Source organism: Parus major, chromosome 3 (genome assembly GCF_001522545.3).
Source record: "Parus major isolate Abel chromosome 3, Parus_major1.1, whole genome shotgun sequence".
NCBI lineage: Eukaryota > Metazoa > Chordata > Aves > Passeriformes > Paridae > Parus > Parus major.
The window spans coordinates 62,005,107-62,031,054 of NC_031770.1; the positions used below are offsets into that span (position 1 = coordinate 62,005,107).

Consider the following 25,948-nt stretch of genomic DNA (forward strand, 5'->3'; position numbering starts at 1 on the left):
CAGTAATTTCTTCAAACTTCACATGTTCGGTAAATGCGCTGCTGGGACTTCAGTAATGCGTCCCCATTCATTGATGATACTTAAGAGAACAGTCCCATAGAAAAGATCTACTGTCTTTCTTCTACAAGAAATTTCAATAAGTTGCCCAAATCTTGCTGCTTTTTTTTGTTCATCTCTTCACATTTTTAAATATTTCTTTGCTGTCCTTTCTGCTTTAAATGTATCCCATAGTATTAGTAATACAGAGAACAAACAGGAGAACTTCCAAAGCAAAGAGGGTAAGGAAGATAGAAGTATTAATACTGTAAAGAGATATAAAGTCTCAGAAAGAAGCAAATAAAAGGTTATAAGAAGCAAATAAAAGTAAATAAGATAATGTTCAAATATATAAGACACAAGAGGTTATTGGAAAGTATGGTTACATTTTAAAGAACAAAAGCATAAAAAGTATAGTTTTACTGTCAGAAGAAAAAGAAAATTTTAAAATGTAGGCAGGATGTGTATCTCACGTAAGCACTTGGGAACAAAAGCCAGAAAGATAAGTATAAAACTCTAAAACTCCAAGTGGTAAAAAGAAAGAAAAAAAAAGAGAAAAAGGATTGTCAGAGAACCATTATCAGGTCAGCAGTGATCAGCAAGTAATTAGACCAAAAGGATTAAGAAAACTTCCATGGTAGTTGGATTCTGTCCCAGAACACTAATGAAATGGCAAGAAAGATAAAAGAACAATTAGGTTATGTTTGCAATCTCAGCTGCAGGACCACCCTCCCAACAGAAAAACACTGAAATCAACTGCAAAGCAGTTTGGCATTAAAATGAAAAAATGTAAGCCTAGAACAACCACAGACTTGTTACATACATCTAATTATAAAATTAGAAAACTCTCCCCTACCAGACAGAATTGGTCCAAAGGAATCAGAAAGTCTTGGCTGAGCAAAAGAAATATGGACTCATCTGGGGACTTACATAAATGCTCATTGTACTAACTGAGTTTTTAGCAGATGCAGAGGTAAATACCTAGAAATTTATGTCCTTTCCCATTACTAAATGCTTTCTTGTCTCACCCAGCCTCAGACTGGTACTCTGGAGAGATCCCACACTTGCAGTGTCTTTGGCTGAATTAATTCTGTGGCCACCTTGTCTACTCCCAGTTTAAGTGAGAACCTACTGTCGTGGTGACATTCCCATGGCGCTCATTTTTGAGCAAAAATGCTCTGTAGCCTCAAATTCTAACTTACATTCCCTATTTTCCTCAGCACTGCTCCTAGTGTATTGAGGATTTTGCCTGCTGAACGTGCATTAGGAAGCAGTGAAGTGAATCTTTTTAAAGTTATCTCATGGGATATACTTGTAGGACATTCAAATTAATTGATGGCAAGTCTTAGAGAAGGTGTCAAGTGCAGCTTGCAGGTGTGATCCTCTAACTTTCAGTGAAAAGAGTACTGGTCTGTACAATTGTTATCATTCAGCAGGGATTTCTGTCTTAATATCTTATTTTGCTGTGGAAAATAAAAGACTGCTATATATATATAAATCTGCAGAAATTAGGCCTTAAAAGCCTTCAGTGCAACTTTTTTATTGATGGAAGAAAAATATGAGAACATCTACCTAAACAGAGAAAAGTCCTGAATCTCTGACTTAAAAAAATGTTAGTCTCCTAAATTCTTGGTTCTGGCATGAATTGCAGTGTTAAGAATTATTCCTCAAAATGATATGTAGCCAGCATGTATAAATCACTGATATGACAGATCAAGTGAGAAGATCTGTGTGGTGTGGCAAGCTCCTTTCTATATGTTTTTTGACACCCAACCTTGTGGATCAAATGTCGCAATAAAGAAATTGCAGGAATTCAATGGAAAGAGAAAAAATATTGTCCAGCAAATTAAAAAAAAATTATATGATTAGTTTGCTACCTTTGTTTTCTGTGTGTTAGAAAGAAATTAAGAAATAGATGCAATTAAGAAACTGGATAAGTAAAGTATAAAATTATGGCTAATTTTCTTATTTTATATTAATTCTAAGCGGAAGACAACACTTATAATTGTTAGAATAGATTCATTTAGTTTCACAACTGGAAGACACAAGACTATTAGCCACATAGCTATATTTTGAAACATCACAAGGATTGTGGCATTTCTGTAGATTAACACATATTAAAGAACTTTTTTGTTTTATGAAAATCAGCCTTGATTTTAAATAAACAAACAAACAAATAAATAAATAAATAAATGCTGCTTTATTACAGTGCTATCCTCCTTTCCATTAATGTGATTAAAAAAAAATAAATTATACACACAAAGCTCCGAGTCCATTGTTATTTATAAGGATATTTTTGCTTTAGTTCAGTTTCATTGTAAATGATGTGATGAAAATTGTGCAAATATAAAGAGCAAGGACTCCAAACATCACCTGTGCAGACAGTCACATTCTAATATCAGCCTAACACCATTTCTTTCCAACACTGAGTTTAAAACTGGTCTTTAATTTTTTTATTCTGTTGTCAGACATGCTGTTGAAATATTTTTTAGTTTCTTTGTAGCTTTGCTGTACTCCAAGAATAATTTTACACTTGTCAGTTGCTTCTGGCATATTTATAAATTTCCCAGCAGTATGACATTTCCTGCTTTGTATTGCTATCCTAAGAAAGATCAGGTAAGCAGTCTTCAATGTTTTTCCTGTCTTAGTAACTACATATTTTCATTTTTATTTTTTTTTCCCATAACAATGCCTTCTTATTTTATTCTTGTAATTTCCTTACAAAAAAACCCCAACAATCACTTCCCTAAAAGCCTACAGTTTTATCTTTAGACTTCTGTTTCTTTGTGACAAAGAATATGAGAAACTTTGATGGCTTTATTGACTCATTTTCAAGTACAAGAACCAGAAAAAAAATGTTGCTATATTTTTGAAGAGATTCCATAAATTACAAAGAAAGTAAAAGCAAGCAACCAAACAACAACCTCAGTGTCATTATGATTCCTGGCAGAAATTCTTCAAGCCTTTTCTAAAGACAGCAAAGGTTATTGATCTGAAAGAATTTTTGAACAGCAACGAAATGTTTGCAGTTATTTCAACTGCAACACTTGTTCAGGTCCTGAGCCATATGCTCTGTTCCTAGAGTATACAGCTGTAAGCAAAATCATGACTTCACAAATTCATGGAAATCAGAGGATGCAATTCCTGCTATATTTATCCTTGAAAGCAAAACTTTATAGCCATAGACTGTGAAGTTCACCATGTCAGGATTTTTCCCCAGCACTTTTATCCCATTTCCTTTCACTTCTGACAATATTGTCATATATTGGCTAACTTTCCACGGACATTTTAACTAGTTCCACAAACTGCTCTCTCTGTATCTATGACAATAGTTTCTACCTTCATAAAAGAACCCTTGTGTTTCTCACCACCCACAAAAGCATTCACTTGTTCTTGTTTATTTTCTTGCAGTCTTGCTTATTGTCACCCAGTATTTTCCCTTTTGCCACCCAAATGCGTTAATGGTAAAACCTGACTCACAGTTCACTGGTTTCAAGAGCTAAAAATCAGAGACACAACTCTGCAATTTATTGTGACTTTTCTGCAAAGTTCTCATTTCTTAATGACCCATACTGGACCCATACTGTGGAATCTATTTACTAGTGTTTACACTCTTTCTGTGTGCATGCCATACATCACTCCTGCATGTTCATTTGTGTTTCCCCTTTAGCAAGCTCCACACAGTGCAAAATTTAACAATATACTTTTCTATGTGATAAGAAAAGTGGAAAAATATTAAGCAAGCACTGGAAACATTTACACAGCATGCTCAGGAATTTCACACTGGATCCTAAATGTAGGTCCAAACCTATATAGATTTAAAAAGGACAAATCAAAGATTTCTTAACCATTTCTCTTCTGTGACAGGATCAAACAGCTTCAGTTAACAACAATCAATTAAAGAATTCTGGGATCATCATCAGGTAATATCTATTTCATGGGCAAAGACTGTCTACACTTTTTTGTTTTCTAACGCTTTAAACTAGAATGATAAATTTAATACTCATTTGAAAGTACATATAAACATAAATTATTAACTTCAAGCATTCAACAAAAGTCCATTGGAATCATTGGAACTTAAGTAAGGAACATCACTAAGTATGAGACATCTGGTGAAACAAAATGCAATGTTAAATATTATACTACTGAAGAATGAACTTTTGGGTTTTGTTTTATTAAATTCAGTCTAACAGACACTACATATCAAAATTTAATTCCCTCACCAGTGTTTGCAATGATGTTATGAAACCTCCTCTATAAGAACAATAGAATAAGAAGAAGCAAACAGAAAAAAAAAAGCAAAAACAAAGAAAAAATATATAGAAAAAATATATATATTAAAAAACTTCCTAACACAGCAGATTATGCTGGAAGAAAGATGCTATGCTTATATCTATATATTTATTTTTCAGAAATATGACCTCATTTTCTCAGTTTTAAAATGCTGATAATGTGAAATATTTGTGAAGCACTTAGAAACTACAGTATCGAGTGCTGTAAAAATACCTTTTCTGATCAGATTATATGTGGCAGACAGGCCAAAGTTTGAAATATTCTGTCAGGGAAAATTTACATACATTACTATGGAACTAATCCACTGTTCCACCTATTGGCCTAGGATGAGCTACCTGTCAGGTTATAATGCAGATGCTAACAGAGATGTCAATTACAGTATGCTCATGGCTGTTCAGAGTATACAAAAAAACCCCAAAACATGACTTAATTTTTAATTCTATCAAGTAGCCTCTTTCCACGATAATTAAATTCATATTACAAAAATAAAGAGCAAGTCCTGAACTAAATTCTGCACCTGCAATATCATGAGATTTTTGAATGGGAGGAAGGTCTTGACAAAATAGATGCTGGTTATTTTCAGGCTTTCATACAAGTACTCCTACAGTTAAGTTGCTAATTTGGGGGTGGTGTTGCTATTTCTTCTCATTTACCATGGAGAAAATACTCCTTCTTATCAGCATTAGTTTTAGCCCTTAACAACAAATTCTTAGCTAGTACATTCAGTTAAGTTCCAGTGAAAGCAATAGCTTCCCATGTATTTACACCAGGTCTATAATCCAGACAAGGATTTAAAATCCTCGTGTCTGCTGGCCTGTGATAACTGTGTCATCTCTTTGTGACATCCTGTATCTGATACAGGCTAGACATTTAATAATGTGTATGGCATCTAACATGTCATCTTGTTAGAAAAGGAGACAAAGCTGTAAAGACGCTTATCTGCAAGCTCTTATTTTTAAGATAATCAATAAACTCTTCCATAATAATTGTACCCCAGCAGGCTTCAAACAGCAGACACTGGACAGAGTCACAGTGATCCCTCTCTGTTCTCCAGGCAAATGAGGTAAAACTTCAGAGGGACTCTCCTGCCTTTACAATCACAGAAAGAAGCCAGACAGGGAACATCAGAGTCTGAGACCTTTCTGCAGTTATGACTAGAATCCCCTCTGCTGAGCCTCTACATGTCAATGCTTTTCAGTTCCAGCAGCATCTTTCAGCATGCTGAGAGTGTGCATGGGGTGATGCTCCAAATTCCAGAGTCTTCTGGGAATTTGACAGTCATGGGAAACCATAACAAAAGTCCAGTCTCACCTAGTGCATGGTCATTGCGTGTTAGGATCTAAACTTGGGATCCCTTGCAAAATGGCAGCTTGGTATATGCCTGCCATAAAACACGGGTGTTTCCCTTTTTGGGTTTGCTCTTGCCTTTGTCTCTGTGGTTGCTATGTTCTCTCACTTTTAACTTCTCTCTCCAAGTTACTATCTTATCCCACCATTGCTGTATTTATACCCTGTTAAGCAAAACAGAGCACCTTCCTGGTTAGCTCTTAGAATTTACTGCAACAAAAGTGATTAATAATGATATTAACAGGAGCAACTTTACAGACCATGCATTTGCTGTGTGATAATTCAAATCCCAGCATTCTGACAAGAAAGCTTAGTTAAACTAAAAGGTGTGAAATTAGTCTGCAATTTTCCATAGAACACATAATTTATTACTCGCATAAGTAGGTGATAATGCTTAGAAATACCTTTTCAAAATTGTAAATGCATAGAAACAAAATTTTTTTAAGCTGGACTTTTTTACTTCACAATTAATAAAAAGGTATTTTTGTAAATATATTCTACATACTTAAAGTTTGACTCCAACATCATATAAAACAATTTCTTGATCCATTGGCTACTAGATACTAAACAGTAATACTTTGTTCCTCTCTAGTTTTGGTGAAGATAGTACCTAGTTCTGTTGTTTGGGCTGTGTCAGAGCTCACATGAAAGCAAAGCTGCTTTACTTATGTGAACAATCAATACATTGAACCAAGAATATTCCACATGAATGTAGGATTTGCTTTCAACTTCAGCTAATACTCAAATGTACAAGATTGTAATCATTGGATTGCTTTGTCTCTCAGTTCTGAAGTTTCATGATTATTAAGGTCATTTAAAGGAATACATCCAGAAAAGGGAAGACATAGAGAACACTGTAAATTCTTTGATATATTGCATAAATATTATCAAAAGTGTTTTTGCAAGATTGACCAGATATATTGGTTTGGTAGAATATCTTCAAAATTCCTGCTACAAGTGCACCTCTTTCATAGATCTGAAATGCGAAGTCATCATTCTATTTATGAGGGTTAGAAAGCTCATTAGGCAAAAAATCCTCTCACACTGTAGATTTGCATTTAAATTTGATTTAATTTAAAAAGAGAAGTTGCTTTTTCTGTTCTGTGTTAGTTCTGTATTAAATTCCAGCAGAAATTCTCTTTTCAGTCAATCATATTGTGGATCAGAATTTATAACCACAATTCCCCAAACATGGTCATGCTTATCTTTATACTCAAGTAATCCTGCTAAGTCCAGTGTTTTCCTGATAAATAAAAAGTAAAAATGTGCACGTAGGTGTATGTAGGATTGATTACTTAGTTGTCTGACTGAATATCTTTGTTCACTTCAGCAAGCATCTCATTACTCCCCACAGCTGTCTATTCATAGAAAATTAAAGAACAGGTAGTTCAACTACATTAATGAATAAGTGAAATTAAAAACTCCTAATTAGATCTTGTGTTAGCATCAACACTAACCTTTTTCTACTGTTAACATTCTTAGTAGCTTGTCACAATACTCATGATACTTGCTAAAGACTGTGAAAACTAGTAAAATAGTGATATTATGTACCCATTTTATTCTTCCAAAAGAGCCTTTAACTTTTAAAGAAAAAGGTAGAAATTAATATTCAAGTTATGCCTGTCATTTTGAGGGCTGCTATTTTTACTAGAATCAAATTGAGGTTACATATAATTTAGTTACAGCAAAACATTCCTCATTTGGTAAAAGTAGAGGCAAATTTTTGGTAAGTGTTTATTCTGGAAGGAAATACAGAGAGAGAAAACTTACAATTGGAGAAACATTTTAAAATAAGTAGCTAGCCAAACTGCAGCTATTTATTGTTTATTCCCTGGATTAGTGAAAGGAAAGAAATAGAATTTCAATTACAAGTGTTATCTGTTATGTATATTAAAAGCTTTCCATTTTCACTGGTGACAACCACAGCATACACACGACTCTTGACTAAAAGCCTTTCATAAGGACTGGATTAATAGCATTTCTCCTTCTGGTAGGTATAAATATTTCATCTATAGCTCAGGAAAACTTCAAATAGTTAAACTGTTAATGATGTCATTCTCCATTCTCTTACCACTCTGCTTCTCACAGAAGCTTTAGAGCAGGGAATCCTTAGACAGGTGAGAATCAGTTTTCACTGCAGCATAGCACACTCATTTTATGCCTTGGCTTTCTAAATGTCCCCTTGTCATGTGGTTTTCTTAGGTTTGGTAATTAGAAGTATAACTGAAAGCAGTGCAGTCAAGCTTCAAAGGGATACATAGAAAGACAGAACTCAGCATGGCTCTCTTATCAGAGATGCTCATATTAATTTATGTTGGAAAAAATGCTCCAAGATCATCAAGTACAACCTTTGACTGGTCACCATTTTGTCAACTAGACCATGGAACTTCCAGTTGTTTATTGGATGCCTCCAGGGATAGTGACTCCACAACCTTCCTGGGCAGTCTATTCCAATGCTTAACAGCCCTTTCAGTACAGAAATTCCTCCTGACACCCTACTTGAACCTCCCCTGCTGCAGCTTGAGGCCATGTCCTCTTGTCATGTCACTAGTTGCCTGGAAGGAAAGATCGACTACAAACGTGCTACAACCTCCTTTCAGGTAGTTGTAGAGAGCAATCAGGTCACCCCTGAGCTTCCTTTTCTCCAGGATGAACAACCCCAGTTCTCCCAACTACTCCTCATAACACTTGTGCTCCAGACCCTTCATCAGCTCTGTTGCCCTCCTCTGGACTCACTTCAGTCCCTTGATGTCTTTCTTGAAGTGAGGGGCCCAGAACTGGACACAGCACTTGAGGCGTGGCCTCACCAGTGCCGAGTACAGAGAATTGATCACTTCTCTGGTCCTGCTGGCCACACTGCTCTTGATACAAGTCAGGATGTCATTGGCCTTGTTGGCAAATCTCTTATCCAGATCTTATCAAGGTCTTTACCCATCCTGCCATAATCCTGTCCTTAAAGGTACCGGAGTAATCCTCTTTTCACAAGAGTGGGTACAAACCTCAACCACTTTGAATAATTTAAAAATTATTAATAATTTTGGTATAAAAGATCAAAAACAAGTAATGTGATTCCTTGTCTGTGCAACACTGATCAGCTAACAAGTCCTAATGGCCTTTGAAGAATATAAATAAATATATTCTATTAAGCCATTTATTTCCACATAAATTCTCAACAAAACACTGATAAGAGTAAATGTTTCCAAATAACTGAGTAGAGATAGTTCCAAGTATCAGTGAAATGAAAGAGCAAACTATGCAGAAGCATATTAATGAATATTTCTGGCTGTCTTAACACAGTTGTCATTGACATTCAGCACTCAGCACTCACCATGCAGCTTCAAATAGATTACATAAAAAATGATGGAGAGAAAGATGATAGATTATTTATTGAGAGTCAAGCCCTACAGGGAGAAGGCTAACATTTCTCTGATTTTTGTACTCCCTCAGGATAAAGGTTACACTGTAAAGAAATGGAAACTGTCCTCCCATTCAACTAATGGCAGGATCCAACTGTGACCACTTTGATAGACTTAAATGAAACAGGAAGAAACAAATACTACAGTTGTCTAGTCACAAACCTCACTCAAAAATCCAAACTTAAACCAGCAAACAACCCCCCACATGATACTTAACACCAAAGCTGTCTCCTCTGCACCCTCCCCCCCTCCAAAAAAAACCCCAACAAAAACAACCCCTTTCCAATCAGGCAAAAAGAGATTATTTCACATTTGAGGTTTGTTTTCAAGGTGTACTGAATTAAAAATAAACCCAACAAACTAAACCCAAAAAGTGTAAAAAGATAACTAAACAGAAGTTGTCAAGAAACTGGCCTTATAATAAAGCACAAGTGCAGGATGTGTATGAACAATTCAAAGCCTATAAAACCTTAGATCTTTTTCCCTCATATCTCAGCTGAACAGTCATTATTGTATCAAGTAATTCTACTTTCCCCTACTAGCTTCCCCACATAGCTAGGTTTGAATTATCTTGGTAGAAAGTAATTTGTTGTCAAAACAAATATGTTGCCATGTCAAATTTAAATTGTAATAAAATTAGGCTTCAAGCAAAAACAAAACCAAATGAAAAATGATAGTGAATGTGAGCTACTTTGCTTCTGTCATGAGGTAAACTCATGGTTCAATTAGCAAACAAATGCAGCTTGAAGCATTCCTATGTCCACTCAGATTTCGTAGGAGGAAACTGATGAAAGCAAATCCTAAACATTTACATCAATAAATGCCAATTTCTGAGAAAATGTACAGTACTGGTAGTAAAAGCAAATTGAAAAATTTGTTGGGCTAAATCTGTATAGCTGCTAGATGTCAAAGCTGATATGGGATATCTGAGTGTTTTGAAAACACAGAAACATACTGAAATATTTTGCCATTCAAATAATGGCAAAATACTTAGGTACTAATAGGCAACTAATTAAAAAATACTGTCTGTCCAACATACTGTTCTCTAATGTACCCCAAACTCCCTGGGAGTATGTGACTGGAGCACTCTAGATTTCTGATCATAAGACAATATTTTGTAGTTCATGTCATCAGCATTGTTTTAAAGACCTGAGGAATAAAAAAAATAAATAAATTAAACTCTAAGAGTCTAACAGTTTGTCTGGAATATATATGTATAAATTAAAATTCAGATGTGGAAGTCATGTTCAACATGTACACCACCCTATTTGAACTGGACTCAGAGGAAATTAGCTCAGGGAATATCCCAGCTGTAAGAAGTAGAAATTATGCCAAGGAGGCAGTTAAATAAACAAACAAACTAAAAAACAGCCAAACAAAAAAATTGCTATCTCACTGGTTTTGTAGAGATAGGAAGGAAAACTTGAGTTCCCAAAACACAACACATGCTGAAAGATGATGAAAAATTATTTTACTTTATCATAGGAACTTGTTTTGCTTCGTATGTCCAGTAAGAAAATTCAACAGAGACACAAAGGCTGATAAGAGGATTAAAAGAAATGGAAAAACAGAAGACACAAAAAAGCTCACAGAGTTGAACCTTGAAGGAATCATTTTTACAGATAGGTTACGACAGCATGGGTCCACAGGCAGCAGAACTGTGTAGAATCCATTTTTGGGAATGGGAAGTGAGCAGAGAATTTGCACCACAGTGAAGCCCAGGAGAGCAGAGATGGCAGAGTATCTCATTATTGCCTACATTAAGGATCACAAGATCTAATAAAGTGACCTAAGTTATTGAACGGTGAGGAGAGAACATTCATTAAATTTTGCAACTACTAAATTAAGGTTTTCTATAGAGAAACAGGGCTGAGAGTAATACAGTGTAATTAAGTACATATTCTATTTATTTGATTTCAAGACAAGAAAATTTTAGTCTCAGGATCACTCTGGTGATACACACTCCTTTAAGGCAATAAAAAATAAAAAATCCTAATGTATTTCAATGTATTTCAATTCAAGTCCTCATTATTTCCAATGCCAGCACTTACTCGGCAGTTCTGCTTCCCAGAAGACAGAAAGGGATAAATCAGAGTCTCATCATCTCTCCTACTAGTGGAACTAAGATTAGTTTTTTTGGAAAGGTAACATTGTATTTAAAATTCCCAGTCATTGTCGTGCATGAACATACTCAACACTTCCCTGACTTAACCAGAGCTTTTTCAGATTCTACAGACTCTCAGTGGTGTGATTCCTGAGCTTGTGCAGGAATCCTTCTCCTATGCAGATCTTTTAAAGTGCAATTGAGTGCAAAGCACAGCATATAAGGATCAAAACTTTTTGACCTCATTCCATGGTCAGTGACTGTTTTCAGACTTTTTGTAACCATGAATAAAACTGGTCATTTTTAGAATATGTTATCCTGGAACTCAAAGATCAAATGGTAAAGTCAGTGTCAATAAAGCCATCAGAGACTTCTCACACAGAAACAGAAATGCATTTTAGAAACAGACACATATCACAAAAGGCTGCTTATTCACACCGTGTCTACACCTATGTGAATTTAACAATGACATCTTTATGAGCGAAAAGCGCTGTCAATCACCCCGAGACATGCAGACAAACCCATTAATATCAGTAGTAATTAAATTTATTACAAGGGTGAGTCTCTCAAGACAGAAATAGGATCTAATTTTTCTACAGAATTCAGAGCATCAATGTGAAATAAAAAATTAGCTTAACTAGACAACTAAGAGGTGTAGGACCCAAAACCTTTGTATCATTTATGTCACTAAAAATATTTCAAATTTCAACAAGACTAAAGAGAGAAGAGTGCTTCTTGTTTCACAGAAAGTAGTAGTAACTAGGTAAAACAAAACTCATAAATAAAATCAGTGACAGGCAAGTTCTAACATTAAATTTCAAACAGGAATTTGCTCTTCAGGCAGATGCAAAATTAAATATGTAGAGTGCTCAGTGCCATAGGCTACAAATAACTTTTTGGTTTTTACTTACAACAGAAATATTTTGAAGATTACTTTAGACCTGGATTTAAAAAGCCAAACTGAATAACAGTGAGCTGATAAAATAAATTATGCCAATTTAAAATTCATGATTTTGTTTTCAAATATATCACCTGTTTAAACTATTTATCAAGGGACACATGGCTGTGATGATTTTGCTTATTTATGCATTACTTACATAATGCTATTCTTTAACAAAATTTTTATCCCAGGAACAACATATATCCTCTTCCAAAAGATGGTGATTTGATAAACTTGAAGACTTCTGCAGATATTTCTAACAAGTTCTGCATTTTTCCAGTTGGACAGCAAACCTACCAGCTAAATGTTTAATTTTGTGAGCCATAAATGAAAGCAAAAACACTCACTGGTTTCAGAGCACAATCAGCACAGAATCTTTAACTGGCCTACTTGCTCATAAAAAACAGCATGAAACCCAAAATTATTTATATCTCATTTGCCCAAAATTGATACTGAAATCAATGGAAACAGCTGCAGAGTTTTATTCACTTATATAATAAATAAATAGATAGAAATCTAGCAAACAGGATGCTTGGAAATAGTTAAGAAAGTACAGCTAGGAATTGAACAGCAGCACTATTGGTAGCTCAAACTGGTATAGGGGGAATCATACCATTTAATTGTAGAACTAAAATGTTACTTTACTAGACTTGTTTAGAAGTAAAATTTATATTGATATGCAAAATTCTGTCCTTAGAGGCACTTATAATTCAAATCTTACCTGCTGAGTTCATAGCACGTAAAATCTTGCTTCACTATGATCTAACCAACATGAATGCATGTAGCATTAACATCTCTGCCTAATATACATAATAACCCATAAAACAAAATGCAAATAAATAGTGCCCTTGACAGCTAAATTGTAGAAGTAGGGAGCATTAGGAAATTTTGGAACATGTTTAATAGTGCATTTTACAACTCTACTCATTGTTCATCCTGCCTTTCAGTGTCATTCAGAAAATATATCTGTACTGGTAATGTTCTCGCAGCAACAGGAGAAACTTGAAAGAAGTACCATGCCCTGTTTCTTGTGAGGCTTTGGGAGTTGAAAACCATAATGAAAACACCAAAAATTTTAAAAGGTAAGTACAGATGGAAAGAGAAAAGCATCTCTAAAGTTCTGAAATTGAGATTTGTGACAAGATTCACAAATTATTTTTTTACAGGTTCTTGTTCAAATGGGGGGAAAAAAGGCCACATTTGGAACATAACTGAGGAAAAGCACCTCCAGCTTCTCTCAGAATTGGAAATGGAGATTTGTAAATGAATAGGGTAGTGTAGTTTTGTGTGATTCTCAATGCACCTTTCTTGTAGCATAACCTCAGGGTGACAATGAAACTCACAAAAAAGAATCAGCCACATTTCCTAGCAAAAAAACCTCTTGAAAAAAATATGAGGGTGGATGCCAGGTACTGTCAGGTCATCCTGTGCAGAGATATGAAACAACTATGACTGAAGTCAGCTTCACTCAAATTACTAAGATTGCATAAGCTGTACTCAGTTGGCCAGAAGAACATGGTTTCAGTACAGTACTGGTAAGCAGTGCTGATCAGACTTCAGTTTAAATTAAAAATCCAAAAATAAAAAATATAAAAAAATAAAATCAACTTTAATTTTAAGCTGAAACTTCATTTTAGCTACATGACGCCACAATGCCACTTCAAATATACATGTATAGATTAGCACCTGAATCAAGGTGAAGAGATTGGAGGGAGATGTAGAAGTACAGAAGGAGCTGGAATAGAAAGAAGAGCAGCAGCAGAATTGCTGTTCTGTGATGGTATTCCACAACAAGCCCAGAGCCAGGAGCCAGTTGCAAAGGAGAGGCAGCACAACAGAGGAATGTAAGATTTGAGTAGGAAGTTTGGACTAAAGGCAATGTTTCCTGTTCTTTTCTAATGTATATTTCACTGTGCCATAAGCTGTTAATTAAAATATATTAATCTCTTGGAAGGAGTGCAACAAGGGATACCAGTAGCCATTGCAACAGCCACCAAGTCTGACAAAAGAGTTATCACAAAGCCAGGTTCAGCCATCAGCAGCTTTTCCCTGGCTGAAAGAATGTACCAGCTTTGGCTGGGATAGTTTTCTTCAAAGTAGCTGGTAGGAAATTATGTTTAGGGTTGGTGCTGAAAACAGTGCTCATAATATAAAGATGTTTTTGTTCTTGCTGGGCAGTGCTTGCAGCCTTTTCTGCCTCTCACACCACACCACCAGCAGGGAGGCTGGGAGTGCACAAGAAGCTGGGAAGGGGCACAGCCAGGACAGCCAACCCAATGATCCTGGGAACATTCCATGCCATATGACATCATGCTCAGTATATAAAGGGGAGGGAAGAGAGAGGAAGAGAGGGATTTTGGAGAGATGGCATTCGTCTTCCCAAATAATTGTTAGGCATGATGGAGCCTTGCTTTCCTGGGAATGGCTGAACTCCTGCCTGTACATGGGAAGCAGCAAATGAATTCGTTGCTTTCCTCTTTGCTTGGTTTGCATGTGCAGATTTTGTTAAATCTCTTAAACTCTTCATCACAAACCATGAGTTTTCTCACTTTCACCCTTTTGATTCTCATCCTGATCCCAGCAGAAGGGAGTGGTTATATGGGGCATAGCTGACAGCTGGGACAGAGAGATACTGTCCAAAGGCTGTTTTATTTATTTAATTTTTTTCTCACAGAAGTAATCCACTCTGTTGGGTATCTGTGATTCCAGTCTTTATTCCTAGACTTTATAGAGAGTTTCTGGCATCCTTATGTTTGCTGGATGCACAGAGTAAAACACTGGCTTGTAACTTGAGAAAAATGGATTCACATGATTATCTGTCACAGCCTGTCATCTGATAATGAGAAAATGTCTCAGATTTTAATGTTTCAGCTCCCACGTATTAAAGCAGTGTGGGGGAATACTTCCCTACTCCAGCAGCGTGACACAAAGACAGAGACATTAAAAGCTCTGAAGTGGACAGACATAAATGCATGCTACAAACACATAAAAGATAAAAAGATAGAGCTATAACCTTTTAGACAAGCAAATGTCAGCATAATTGATGTACACCAGCTAGGAAAAAATACTAAATAAACAATATGAAAATCCATAGTAACAAATATAGGAGTAAATCTGGGAAATACAAGGAAACCTGATTATGCTAGATAAAGAGAAATATTCAGCACTGAATTGCAGAGGTCATCTCAGAGCAGTGGAAACATTACCTTATCCTTGCTTGATGTTTAATTATGTCTAGCTGGCCAGGGCTATTTGATGCTTAAGAGAATTTTAATGCTTTCCACTGCAGTTTAGGTGGAGGTAGCAAACCCCATGGATTTCATCTCTAATCTCTTCCTCTACGTATCTGTTTAAAGACTTCATCAGCTAAGTCATTCATTCTTCATGCTCTTTATAGTATTTCAACTAAAGTGCCAATTAGACATTATTTTAGCACAAAGGGTTGCTAGTTCTTCTAAAGAGAAAAAAAACAATCAAAATGAAGCACAGACTCCACCGCAGAATAAAATGCATTCATTATGGTGACAAAACAGAGGAGCTATTCTAAAGAAACAAAATGAAATGCAGAGGAACTTCATATTTTCAGCTTTCCTTGGTGAGCTCTCTGGGTTGAATGCAAACAAAATACAATATTCGTTATACGTTATTTTCAGCTCTACATGGAACTTTACTCCTCAGTGGCGACTTCCTGGAAAACCATCTTCCTTTTCTGTGGAATGGGAGAGGGAGAGCCATTTTGAATGGCTACTTTTTAAATGTGAATACAGTTCATTGAAAGGGGATAAAAGCTGTAGGAAAGGATGAATGTACCTGAATTAAACACCAGTCAAACCTTTCATGAGAGCAGTAAGTCTGGACTTAAATTAAAATAATCAGTCATTATCCTGCACTGAACAGGTTCTAAATAAAATTTTCTGGGAACCAAAGCTGGACTTAATTACATGATGCAAATTATAATCTTTCATCTTCTAATAATCAGCATTTTAATCACTTTAAGAAACTTTAAAAAGTATTAGTTAAGTGTCTTTAAAAGGAATTCTTTTTATAATGGAAAACTTAAAAAACACTCTAAAAATTAGGGAAAATCCATTTCAGTCTGAAAGAAAACAAAACTCCATGCAGAACTACTCAAGTAAATTCTGTGCTGGAGTCTTGTCCAGAGTGTCTTTAATCATATTTTCTGAAAATATATTGAATTAATTTTCAGGAATCAGCGGTTCTAAGAACCTAATAGATTTCATGCTCAAATAAGTAAGAAGAGTATGTTGTGTTTTCAAAATGGTTGCTTTTTTCAAAAGACTCTTGGAGTCTGGCAGTTTCTCTTTTGCTCTTTAGAGGTCTGTTTTCTGACAGCAGGGAGCTCCTGAGAAAGTAATGTCCTACACAAAACTTAGAGGAATTGGAGAACAAGGAGCTCTTATCTGGGATAAAATCCTTTTTATGTCTTGACTAGTTCTCTGATCAGCAGGAGTTTTGTGGCTTATTTTTTTTCCATTGTGCTTTCCTAGGGATGGGAGATTAACAGTCTGAATACGCTTGAAAGAATATTTTACACTTTTTAAAGAAAAGCCATCCTTTACATAATTTTCTTTAGATTAATTATTTGTACCCTCACTGCCTTACACCTAAATAAGTCCCAGTGAAGAGAGCAGATGAAAGAAGCCAAACTTCATCCAGACAATTACAGAAAAAAAAAAAAATACTCTATCTTAAATAACATGAAAAGTTTAAAATCAAGAGCCAAAAAAGGACAGAAAATGCAGAGAAATTTACTGCAGACTATCTTCTTTCATCTACTTCCATACAGTCAAGACAGATGCACTCTGTATAATATTATACTGGAAATGATTCTTGAACATATTTATTCAAGGCTTAGCTGAATCTCCAGGGCTTAAGAATTTGAAATCCATTGAGATGTTTTGCAAGATATATAAGATATATCTAAAAGGAGATGTCAAAAGACCAGGGTCATCAAATCTGTGACTGACTTTCTGGACTGATTATCAGGTAAAAAAAACACATTTGTTTTAAACTTGTATTTAATACTCTACCAAAAAACCAACTGATAAGCATACAGAAAATAATATTTTTTGAACACTGGGATACTTAAGCTTTTGTTTGATCAAGTTCTGTATGTCTGTTAGCCATTAGACTAAAAATTTGGATTAGTGCTATGACACTGATCAGCCAGCTATTCACAAATTTCTACTCCCTTCACATTCCCATCCCTACCCTAAAGCAGGTTAGATTCAGTTACAAAAGTAAACTGCTGAGCCTGTCCTTTTAAATATAAATTAAAGTACATTTGAATCCACAACATACTAAAATATAGTCTTTTAGCACAACAGCAGCAGAAGCACTCTATTAAACAGCATACTTCCCTGTGAATCAAAATCTCTTTCAGCATATGTTGTTCAAAGTCCAAAGGGCAGTCTTCTACTTACATCCCTACTGATTTTTCACAGCATCTCCCAGAAGTGAGCAAAACCCTCCAATAAAATAACAGCCAAGTTTACAAAGGTCATTTGTATGGAGGTAGCTTCAGTAGTAAAAGGACAGACTATATAAAGAATCAAACTCTACTCTTCTTTGGTATCCAAATTGTGTCACTAATCTTTTATGAAAAAATTTAAGAGAAAAAAGCTGCAATAGCATATTCTTGTTCCAGGTATTTCTGAACATGGAAATATTTCAGAAAACACTGACAAGACCTGAGAAAAGACTACTGAAAAGGTGACCAGAATAAAGAATATTTTTTAAGAAGAGCTTTGACAAACAGCAAGCATTCTTCAACCAAAATATTAAGTATAAATTCTGGAATGAAAAGAATGTTAACATATTAAATGCTTATCATGGAAAATGCTAAGGAGAATTCATGCTGCTATTTATGGCATGGAAAGCATTTTAAAAAAAAATGCCCGGATGCAGAATCTAGTACATCATAAAATAATGTTTTAACCAGTGTTTCATTAACATCAGTTTATCTGGCATAAGAAAAATTAAACTATGAATTAAAAAAAAAATAATTCAAGGCTGAGGAGGATTCTCCAGCACTGTAAGAGTCTTAATTCATTTTATGTAGTTTTACCAGTGTCCCAAACATGTTTCTGCAAAGTTTACTAGTGATCTTTTAAGTTTTCTAGTTTTAGTCTGTATTTTTCCTTTGTCCTCATCCTCTTGGTCACAAATTTTGCACTTCAAAGCTTTTATTTCCTTCAATGCAATCCTATGCTTCATTATAGTTTTAGCAACTTTATTTCTTTGTTTACTTCATCAGACAAAATGTTTCAGAGTAATGTTTATTGTAGTTAACTATCTCTACTAACTAGCTATATGTGTGCTGTTTCTCCCTTGATTTATCTCCTCTTTAATTTGTGAGTTTATATGGACCCTAAAACAATATTCTATTCCCTCATCCCTGAAAGTGTTCAAAGAAAACTTGTAAATATGGTGTTCAGGAAGATGGTTCAGTGGTGGGTCTGGACTCAATGATAACAGAGATTGTTTTCACTCTTACTGATTCTATCATTCTGCTTTTAAAAACTCATCTGATTTTCCTCCAGTTGAAGGAAAACGATTTACATAACTATTTTGTTAAAATTTCACCTGAGCATTTGTTCTATTTGGATGTAGGCAGAGCTTTCCAAAATGGCCACTTTTGGGGTTGCTATCACCTCCTTGATCTTGCAGAGTTTGTATTTTCTGAATCTTTTTGATTTTTCTGATTGAAAACGTAATGGTAGTGTGCTTATGATACAGCAAATTGAAACTAATGGGTGATGACCTGCATTTTTCCTTCCCAAATGTAAGAACATCTCAATATACATGCAGTTCTCAAATAAAATAGCTGTTCTGTCCTCCCTGTTTAAGGCACATGTGAAGTTTAATTCCTGGAATTCTACTTAATCTGGGGAAATTACTACTCTGTCAACATTATCTTTCATTGCTTATCCCTGAGATACCTCTCTTGTTTAACTTTTTCAGTGGGTAGGTATATTTGGATTACTCCTGACATTTTAGTAATTACTTAAGTTTTCAGTGACACAGATTTTTTTTACTAACATGGAAATATATCTGTGGTCACCCATTTCCTGATTGATCTGGCTTGTAAGTACTAAAATATAAATCACCTTGCATCACACTACTTTCAACCTGAGCGAAACAAATAAATCCTGGAAATTTTTACACTGAGAACAGCATGGATAATGAAAAATGCTTCATACAAGTGTCATTTCCAGTTTTAAGTGAATTTACTTCAGGCTCGTTCAGCTTGCTTTCTACCTCACATTCAGCAAAGACTTTAGTAAATAAAGTGACAGAATATCCTAAAATTTAATCACATTCTGTTGCTCGTATTAGTGACAGCTGCAGGAAATAAATTCTGTTTCTTCAAGCCCATTTGTGACAGAAATACAAGTCTAAGGGGCTGGTCTTCTCTGAAATATAGTACATATAATAGCTAACTCTTTGTTACTCAAATTGCAAAGAAACGTGAGTATTGGAAAGAATTCATTCATTAACTAAATACATTGAAATAGAGAAATGAATATGTAGGTATGAACAGCTAAACAAGGGACAGAGATAAGACAGGGGTGTTTCATGCATTCATTCCCTCTGTCTTCAACTTGGAGGATGGACCAAAAGGGTCTCAGTGCCCTGAGCTGGAGAAACATGACTGAGAATTATCAGCTCCCAATGGATCCTGAACTTTTGTGGCATCTGCTGCTCCAGCTGGATCCCTACAAATCTATGGGGCCTGACTGGATTAATCCAGATTCCTCAAATAGCTGATGACACTGCAAAGCCTCCCTGGATGATTTTTGAGTGGTCTTGGGAGTCCAGAAAAGTTGACTTCCAGTTGACTGGAAGCTAGCTAACAATGTCCCATTTTGCCCCAAAGGGCAAGAAGGAGGACCCTGGAAACTACATGTCTGTCAGTCTCACTTCAGTGTCTGGTAAAATCATGGAAAGTATTGTTCTGGGAGATACTGAAAAATGCTGGAGGACAATGCAGTCATCACTTACAGCCAGCAGAACTTCATGAGGGGAAAATCCTGCTTTTTGGGGTGCCAGTTTGAGGTGCCAGAATATAGAAGAGACCTTGATCTATTAAAGAACATCCAAAGGAGTGACATGAGATATAGGGAATGGTCTGGAGCCCACTGTGAAGAGGGCATGAGGTCACTTGATTTGCTCATCCTAGAAAATAGGAAACTGAAGAGAGAGACAGACTTCATTTTAGTCTTCAACATCTTCACAAGGGGAAGAGGAGGAGCAGGCACTGATCTCTTCTCTCTGGTGACCAGTGACAGGACTTGAGGAAATGGCATAAAGCTGAAACAGGGAAAGTTTAGGCTGGATATCAGAAAAAGGTTTTTCACCCACAGGGTGGTTAAGCACTGGAACAGACTCCCCAGGGAAGTGGTCAGAGCACCAAGCCTGTCTGAGTTCAGGAAGCATTTGGACAGTGCTCTCAAGCACAATGTGAGTCTTGGGGTCTTATGCAGGGCCAGAAGTTTCAGTCAATGAGAAGTTGATCCTGATGAGTTCCTTCCAACTCAGCACATTCTATGGTTCTAGGATCCTATCAAGTACAGAAAAAAACCCATTCCCATTCATTATCATCCATTATAAACTACTGAATCAAGGAAGAAACTGAAGAATATTATGTGTGCTTGAACAAACTTGAACAAACAAATCATCTTTCTAATGGCACAGTTTGAAACAGAATCAGTATCTTGATTCACAGCCTCCTGTGACAGCCACCAGACAGAGCTACTACTAAAATGTTCAAGGTCATTTACTTAATTGTACTTATAATATTATTGGGCATTAGCTCAACATGATTATGCAGAAAATTATTGCTTATCTTCCCAAATTATCATTTGCTCTGAAAAGTTGTGTAGAGCAGAGAAGTAATTTCTGTGTCTGTGTGCCTCCATCTATAAATAAATGTCTACATTTCAGTTGCAACACAGTAGAGTATCATGTAAGTACAAATAAACTGAAGCACTGAATGGTTTGTCTCAGAATGGAAAAGTTCTTCCTAAGAAAACCTTTTACAGAGAGGAGATTCAGGTAGCAGTCTGACATCACAGACTTCAAAATTTTGTGTCTTGCAGGCTGACAAGAATGCACAATGACCATTCCATTTAATTTCATCATCCTTTTTATTAAATGAGTTTACACATATATATGTGTATATACATATATATATATATATATTCCCTATCAGCACCCTAAAGAAAATGGAAGTAAAACAAGAGGAAAATCTAATTTGCTGATTAGGTGAATGGGCACTAGAACAGGTTGCCCAGAGAGGTTGTGGGGTCTGGCTCACAGATGTCTTGGAGATATCCAAGAACTGTCTGGATGCAATCCTGTGCCATGTGCTCTAAGATGACCCTGGTTGAGCAGGGAAGTTGGACCAGATGATCCACTGCTGTCCCTTCTAACCTTACCTATTCTGTGATTCTGTGAAAATATGTTCTATAACAATTTTTGTACTGAGCTTGACTACACACACTTTCTTTTTATAAATAAAACATTATCTGGAAGATAAATTGAAATCTGTCAATAAGGCGCATTAATGCCAGAACTCACTTATTAAAAATATTAGACATAAGAATTTTTTCATTATAAATAACTTTTATCTGAAAATTTTTACTCTTAACAAGATTTAGCAAAAAGTCTTCTAAAATGTTTTCTCACCAAAAATCCTTTCCAAATCATTCACCATATGGAGACTGTCCTACTGTCTTTAAAATTCAGAAAGGTGGCTCAGAGGCTTTACAATTTCCCATGGCATGATTACAGTTGTTGGACAGTATCCTGGTATGTACATGTGGGAGATTAACTATTGCACATCTTCATACACTAGTTTAAACATTTTTTTAAAAAAGGAAGGTAATAAATTTCAATTTACAACAGAAATACTCCAAATCTGAATTGGTAGAGTCAGGGGCACTTGTCATATCAGACATTAAGTCAATCCCACTAGGTGTGTTGAGCGATGCACCATGTCTAGTCTTTAGAAAGACATAGATTAAATCAACTGTACTCTCTGGGGCTGAATGGTTTGGCAGACTGATGATGTTGCAAGAAGCTCAGACATAAGGTAATTGCCTCTTCCTCCTTTGTTTTGTGTTTTTTTACATGCATATCGGCAATTACACGTTAAGTAATGTACTACTAATAATCTGTCCTTTTCTCCCACACTTAATGTGACCAGGTATAAGTTTGAAGCAGACCTTTAAAAATCCTTTAATCTCCTGCCATGGGCATGGATATTTTTCTCAAGATTAAGCTTTTCAAAGCCTTATCCAACAAGGCCTTGAACACTTCCCAGGATGTGGCATACACAAACTCTCTGGCTGATCTGTTTCAGTTTCTTGCCATCCTCATAGTAAACAATTTCTTCCTTATGTTCAATCTAACCCTGCCTACTTATAGTTTAAACCTATTCCTTTTTCTGTCACTATAGGCCCTGGTAAAAAGATCTCTATCTTTCTATATCTTTCTTATAAGTCCTCTGTATATATTGAAAGGCTACAGTAAGGTTTGCCCAGAGCTTTCTCTTCTGCAGGCTGAACAATTCCAACTCTCCCAGCCAGTCTCCAGAGGAGAGATGTTGTAAGCCACTGACTATTTTCATGGCTCTCCTCTGGACCTGCTCTAACAGGTCCATGTCTTTTTTGTATTGTGGGCCACAGAGCTCCTCTGTTGATCCACATAAATAAAGGATGAATTTTTTATCACTGTCTTCTTATTCAATCAGTCTGTGATAACTGGCACATTCAGGTGTCTTTTATAAACTCTGAGCAAGAGAGCTCAATCTTAGATTGTCTCTATCCAAATCAGTGATGATGCAGAGAGGCAAACTCACAAAGCCAGATGGGCTATGCAGTTGGGGTGAGCTCTAAGAAAGATGTATGGGAAAATTAGTAGGAATTTAAATTTAAATCTAACTTTTTGCTTAGCTCAGCTATGCATTTTATGCTCATGCTCTGTTTTATGCCACAGAGTAGTTAGTCTTGGGATGGATCATTTAACCCTTTTTCTTTGATGGATGCTTGAATTTTGCATTTTTATTTTCAAGTCTTTAGTACCGGTCAAAGTACCAGAAATGAAAGGAAACTCCAGTTCACATGAATCTCAGTGTTGTAACTTGAGGAAAAACTAAATATTTAAGGCTTTCAATGTACTTTTCAATGTTGATAGCAAATTTTTTGGAATATATTAAATTGTGTGCATGCATAAATGCATTGCACATGTTGATACAAATTTTCTGCATATAGGAGATCACAGAGACAGAAACACAGACACAAATATTAATGTATTTCTCCAAGCATCACAGTAATGTAATATGGTTGGTAGCAGAGGGTTAAAAGCAAAATCTTTCTATATTCTGAGTGACTGCTGGTATATGAGGGAGCAGTTAAGAGAGAGACTTTGCAGAAATGGGTACACATTCTGTGGAGTTAACAGAGGCAAGGGGTAATGGCTTATAGACCGAAAGAGTAAACTAAAGAGTAGGTTTAGATTAGATATCAGGAAATCTTCACTGTGAGGCTGGTGAGATACTAGAACATGTTGTCCAGAGAAGCTGTGGATGCCCCATCCCCAGAAGGGTTTAAGATCAGGTTGGAATGGAGTTTAAAGCAATCTGGTCTACTGAAAGGTGCCCCTGCCAGGCTGGAAACCAGGTGGTCTTTAAGGTTCCTTCCAACACAAGCCATTCTACTGTTTTAAGATCCCCTTGTCATTCACCTGACATGAAAATATGGTTGTGTATGGGCAAATTTTTCAACTCTTGTGTCTGAAATGTATAAAAGCTTATGTGAATTAATAGCCAATTTTGACAGTAATATTGTCAGAAAATCTAACAAAAGGTATTGTGAATTATAGTTTTCAGAGTTGCTGTTATTCTTTCTTTGTGGAAGTACAAAAGGCAAAAACCTCACAAACCCACAGTATGAAATAAGGATTTAATTAATACTGCATTGTGACAGAGAGTACAGATGTACTACATCTGTCTGTAAGGGTTGGCTGAGTAAGGAAAGAAATGGATTAAAAATATTAATTAGTGTGGACACTAATTAATCCTTATTTTCATACTGGAGCCCTCAGTCCATTATTTCTTACCATGTCATCATACCTCGCTTTCAGGTTGGATTATAAATTCTAGGAGGCATGTACATAACAGATAAGCACTCTAGCAACAGTAGTTAATAAGAATATTGAGTAACTATAATGAACAATACCTCTGCTGGGGAGGTCCAATGTATCTAGGAAAGTTATGGCTAACATTTAGACTAGCTCTAAATTCCTCTAATACTGAAGACATTGTAATTCCTTAAACTGACTCCACCTGAAAGTTCATATTGTCATGCAGTCAATGATCATATTGACTTTTAACTTTTGTAGAGTGTTACCAGTTGATTATTGCAGGTGTCCCAAAAGCACGGTAAGTAAATGGAAAATGTTACAGAAGAAAATTAAAGCAAGATAAGATTTCCATTTGCTCTATGAACGATGCAGTTTGGACCACTTTTCTGTTTGTTCTTTTTTCACATGCACACAAAGTAAATAAATGAAATTAAATACTCACTCCTGTTATGTAACGAGGTCTATACTGGATGGTTCCAAATAAGCCAAGTATGACTATAATAATGTGTATAAAATTTGCGAGGATGGGTGCCCACTGATAACCAAGGAAGTCAAATATCTGCCTCTCGAGCACAGAAACCTATGATTAAAAAGCAAAAGCATAAATAGATTAGAACAAACCGGAAAACATATATGAAGGTATTTCCCCTTGACATATCAAAGACAATAACTCTGAGTTAAAGAAAAAACTTGTCAGCAGTAAAATAAGATCAGTTTGAAACATTTCCACTTTTTGTTTTAATGAAAGCTGCACTTCTCACTGGTTACTGAGTTATATTCTACCAAGATACAAAACTGCTCACTAGAATGGTATGTTTGCAGGAGGAGAAACACAAATCACTTTGTTACATACACCAGCAAATGCTACAATGTTTTAGGGTATCAGTGCTGAAAATAAGTGTTAGGTTTTTGACCTCTTCTCAGCTACATTGCTCCATTCACAACAGCATCCTTTAGCCTGGTCCTGTCTCTACCAAGACTTCCTAGCATTTTGATTTATCTCTCTTTTCTCTATCCCAACTATTTGGTCAGTGGGCTTTTGCCTGTAACTAAATACACACAATTTTTTGACCTGTTTCTACTGATAATGACTCTAGTTTACCTTCTTCTATTGTCACAAACATCAGCTAAAATATTAACTCCCCCAAGACTGTTAATAAATATTTTAAAAATCACTTGAGGAACAATCCCAGGCTGACGATTACTGTTAATAAGCAATACCATTCCAAACAGATAGATCAGATATTAGAAAAAATGCCTTTCTAATAGTAGCAGTAGAAATAATTTCATAATTCCATTAGCAGGTGTCCCTAACTGGTGTTTTGACATGAGGTAAAAATACAGTACTGTAGCCCAAACTGTAGTAGAATGACATGTTTTGACAAAAATAATATTTATGTTAATATTAGAAGGCAATGTAATGGTGAAGTGAATTTAGATCAAGGAGTTTCTTTGACAGCATTCTAACAATTTCACTAACTGGAATGGTGAAATGATGAACTTCATGAAAATGTGAATAATGAAAATAAAATAAAAATATATAATTCTTAATGATAATTAAAATAACAGCAATGTAAACACCACACACACCCAAAAAAATTATCTAAAGAGAAAGAAGAGAAAGAGAGAGAAAGAGAGAGAGAG

General features: G+C 35.7%; 1 protein-coding gene across 1 annotated transcript in view; it reads right to left on the reverse strand.

Moving 5' to 3' along the window:
• NKAIN2 (sodium/potassium transporting ATPase interacting 2) overlaps positions 1-25,528 on the reverse strand; it is a 286,503-nt gene extending 260,975 nt beyond the window's left edge. Inside the window, exons 1-2 of the mRNA XM_033512926.1 lie at positions 25,481-25,528; positions 24,747-24,884 (exon numbers count right to left, since the gene is read on the reverse strand). Of these exons, the coding sequence (XP_033368817.1) occupies positions 24,747-24,884; positions 25,481-25,528 (186 nt within the window). The remainder of the gene's footprint in view (positions 1-24,746; positions 24,885-25,480) is intronic.
• Positions 25,529-25,948: the final 420 nt, after the last annotated feature.